Source organism: Bos javanicus, chromosome 19, assembly GCF_032452875.1.
Source record: "Bos javanicus breed banteng chromosome 19, ARS-OSU_banteng_1.0, whole genome shotgun sequence".
In the NCBI taxonomy this organism is placed as follows: domain Eukaryota; kingdom Metazoa; phylum Chordata; class Mammalia; order Artiodactyla; family Bovidae; genus Bos; species Bos javanicus.
In genome coordinates this window covers 938,793-942,362 of record NC_083886.1, presented here as the reverse complement: position 1 = coordinate 942,362, position 3,570 = coordinate 938,793, and the positions used below count along the sequence as shown (strand labels likewise).

General features: G+C 39.7%; 1 protein-coding gene across 1 annotated transcript; it reads left to right on the top strand.

The window, feature by feature from the left end:
• The first annotated feature begins 2,089 nt into the window (after positions 1–2,089).
• LOC133231543 (olfactory receptor 4P4-like) lies at positions 2,090–2,998 on the top strand. The gene has a single exon (XM_061389922.1). The coding sequence runs from the start codon at positions 2,090–2,092 to the stop codon at positions 2,996–2,998; it is 909 nt and encodes a 302-aa protein (XP_061245906.1).
• The last annotated feature ends 572 nt before the right edge of the window (positions 2,999–3,570 follow it).

Below are 3,570 nucleotides of genomic sequence, written 5' to 3'. Positions count from 1 at the left end.
GTTCCTTCTATGCCAACTTTCTGAAGAGTTTTTATCATAAGTATGTGTTGAATGTTGTCAATTTTTCTTTTTCTACTTCTATTGAGATGCTTCAGTCAGTTCAGTCACTCAGTTGTGTCAAACCCTTTGTGACCCCATGGATTGCAGCACACCAGGCTTCCTTGTCCATCACCAACTTCTGGAGCTTACTCAAACTCATGTCCACGGAATCGGTGATGCCATCCAACCATCTCATCCTTTGTTGTCACCTTCTCCTCTTGCCTTCAATCTTTTCCAGCATGAGGGTCTTTTCAAATGAGTCAGCTCTTAGCATCAGGTGGCCAAAGTATTGGAGCTTCAACTTCAGCATCAGTCCTTCCAATGAATATTCAGGACTGATTTCCTTTAGGATTGATTGGTTGGATCTCCTTGTAATCCAAGGAAGTCTCAACAGTCTTCTCCAACACCATAGTTCAGAAGCATCAGTTATTCAGCGCTCAGCTTTCTTTGCGGTCCAACTCTAACATCTATACATGACTACTGGAAAAACCATAGCTTTGATTAGATGGACCTTTGTCAGCAGGGAAATGTCTCTGCTTTCAATTATGCTAAGTTTATTCTTTAATTTGTTAATATGGGGTATCACCTGGCTAGAGAAGTTCCTTTAGCTTTTGTTGTAAAGCTAATTTGGTGTTGCAGAATTCTCTTAGCTTTTGCTTGTCAGTAAAGCTTTTGATTTCTCTCTCAAATCTAAGATCTTTGTTGGGCAAAGTAAAGTTGGTTGTAGAATTTTCTCTTTCATCACTTTAAATAGATCCTATCACTCCCTTCTCGTCTGCAGAGTTTCTGCTGAAAAATCAGCTGATAGCCTTAAGGGGGTTTCTTATACACTGTTTTTTTGCTTTTCCCTTTCAGTTTTAATATTTTTTCTTTGCATTTGCTTCTTATTACTTTGATTAATACTGTTTTGGTGTGTTTCTCCTACAGTTGATCCTGTGTGGGAGGAACTGTCAGAGCTTCTTAGACTTGAGTGGCCATTTCCTTTCCCACATTAAAGAAGTTTTCAAGTATAACCTTTTCAAATATCTTTTCAGTCTCTTTCTTTTTTCCTTCTTCTTCCTGAGACCCCCTAAAATTTGAATATTAGTGTGTTTAGTGTTGTCTCAGAGTTCTCTGAGATTGACTTCATTTTTTTTTAAATTTTGTGTTTGCTCTGCTCCTCAGTAGTCATTTCCATCATTCTATCTTCAAGCTCAATTACTCATTTTTTAAGCCACAGTTATTCTGCTATTGATTCCTTCTAATGTACTTTTCATCTCAGTTATTGTGCCCTTCATCTCCACATGTTTTCCTTAGTCATTCTATGTTTTTATTGAACATTTCTTGTATTTTCTCAATCTTTGTTTACACTCTATTTTTTTTTTTTTTTTGTGATTTTGGATCATCTTTACTGTTATTACTCTAAATTCTTTTCTCATGTAGTTTAAAGAATGTGAGTATATTTTCTCTTTATATATTTGGTTTTGTAGGTTTTTTCCTTGCTCCTTTGTCTGTAACATATTTTTTGTTGCCTCTTTTTTTTTTTTTTCTTTTCTTTCTCTCTCTCTCTCTTTTTTTCTTTTGGTGGACGGGACTGTATTCCTGTTTTACTGATTATTTGGCCCAAGGTTTCCAGCACTGGGGTTTGCAGAGAGTTGTGTAGAGCCAGCATGTTGAAATGTGGACCTCTGGGAGACCACACTGGAGTTAATATTCTCCAGTCACTCAGAGGTTCCTCCAATCTGCTTGGGCGTTGACATCCCCACCACTGTCATCTAGGTTCCCTAAGGTGGGGAGAGGCAGACTCTGCATTCTCCTTGGCTCCACCTCAATAAATCGATTGTTTTTTGCTATCATTATCACTACATGTCTTCTCTAATAGACTTTATGTGTGTGTATTTTGTATACTGTGGTACCCTTCGCAGCAGTTATAATGTTTATATCATTTGGAGGCATCAATATATATTTATTGACTAGATGAATGACTTTTGAAATACATAAATAACTTGAAAAAGTTGTGTGTTTCAGGTGTACTAACTTGCCCTTTTAAATGATCAAATCCACAGAAGCAATGGGACATGAAAATATCACAGAATTTATCCTCCTGGGGCTTTTTACTGATGAGAATGTGAAAGCTTCCTGCTTTGTGCTGTTTTTACTTTGCTATATTGCGATTCTCTCAGGGAATCTGCTCATTCTTCTCACCATCAGGGGCAGCTGCCTCAGTGAACAGCCCATGTACTTTTTCATCAGCTATTTGTCCTTGATGGATGTCTGCTTCACCTCTACAGTGGCACCCAAATTGATCATTGACTCACTGGCCCAGCAGAAGACCATCTCCTACAACAGCTGCATGGCCCAGATGTTTTATGCCCACTTCTTTGGAGCCACTGAGATCTTCATCTTGGTGGCCATGGCCTATGACCGCTATGCTGCCATCTGCAGACCTCTTCACTACATGGTTATCATGAACAGACAGGTGTGCTATGTCCTTGTAATGGCTTCTGCTATGGGAGCCTTTAGCCATTCAATCATGCAAGTATTAATTATTATTGGACTTCCTTTCTGTGGCCCCAATCAAATAGACCACTATTTCTGTGATGTATTCCCTTTGCTGAAGCTGGCCTGCACGGACACTAGACTGTGGGTGATTGCAATCATTACCACCACAGGGGTGTTGTCCATTTTGACCTTTGTTGCCTTGGTGATTTCCTACATCATCATCCTGTCCACCCTGAGGACTCGCTCATCTGAGGGCTGCCGCAAAGCCCTCTCCACCTGTGGCTCACACATCACTGTGGTCTTCATGTTCTTTTTGCCCCTCATCTTCACCTATGTCCCCACGGCTGATTCTGTCAGGAACGACAAGGTCTTTGCCCTGTTTTACACCATGATTGTCCCCATGTTCAACCCTCTTATCTACACCCTGAGAAACACAGACAATGAAGAATGCCATGAGGAAAGTGTGGGGCCGAGATAAACTCTCTGCAGGAAAATGAAGCCTCTGGCTGTCCTGCCCTTTGTTGGATCTAGTTTTATCCACACAATTGTTAATGTTGACAAGAACAACAAATACAGAAGGATCGTGTGCTGTCATTCAAAGCTGAAACCCTGAAGTGTGAAGCCTCCATCAGCCACTCTCCTTCTATCACTTGACTGAGACTGCCTACAAGGGGAGTGGATCAGATGCCCTTTGGGTCCTTTCCAGCTCTGACATTCTGGAACATTCTGTCCTTTGTATTCCCTGATATGACGAGTGCATTTCAGCACTTTTTTTCAGGAAAAGTTGTGAAGACTACATGGTTGGCTTTTCTTACCTCTTTCAGGAAACAGATAATCTTGAGTGAGACATCTCTCACAGAGCTTTCTTAAAACACTTTTTTTTTTTTTTTGAGGACTCCACTGCAATAATTTCAAAAAAGCAATGCCAAAAGTTTTACAAGGGTTGTATACTTTTTTTTTTTTTTACATTAACAAATCCTGCAGCTAAAACAATGTGTTGGATATAATTATTCTACTTAAACTACTCTTACAGAAATTGTAATTAAAGCT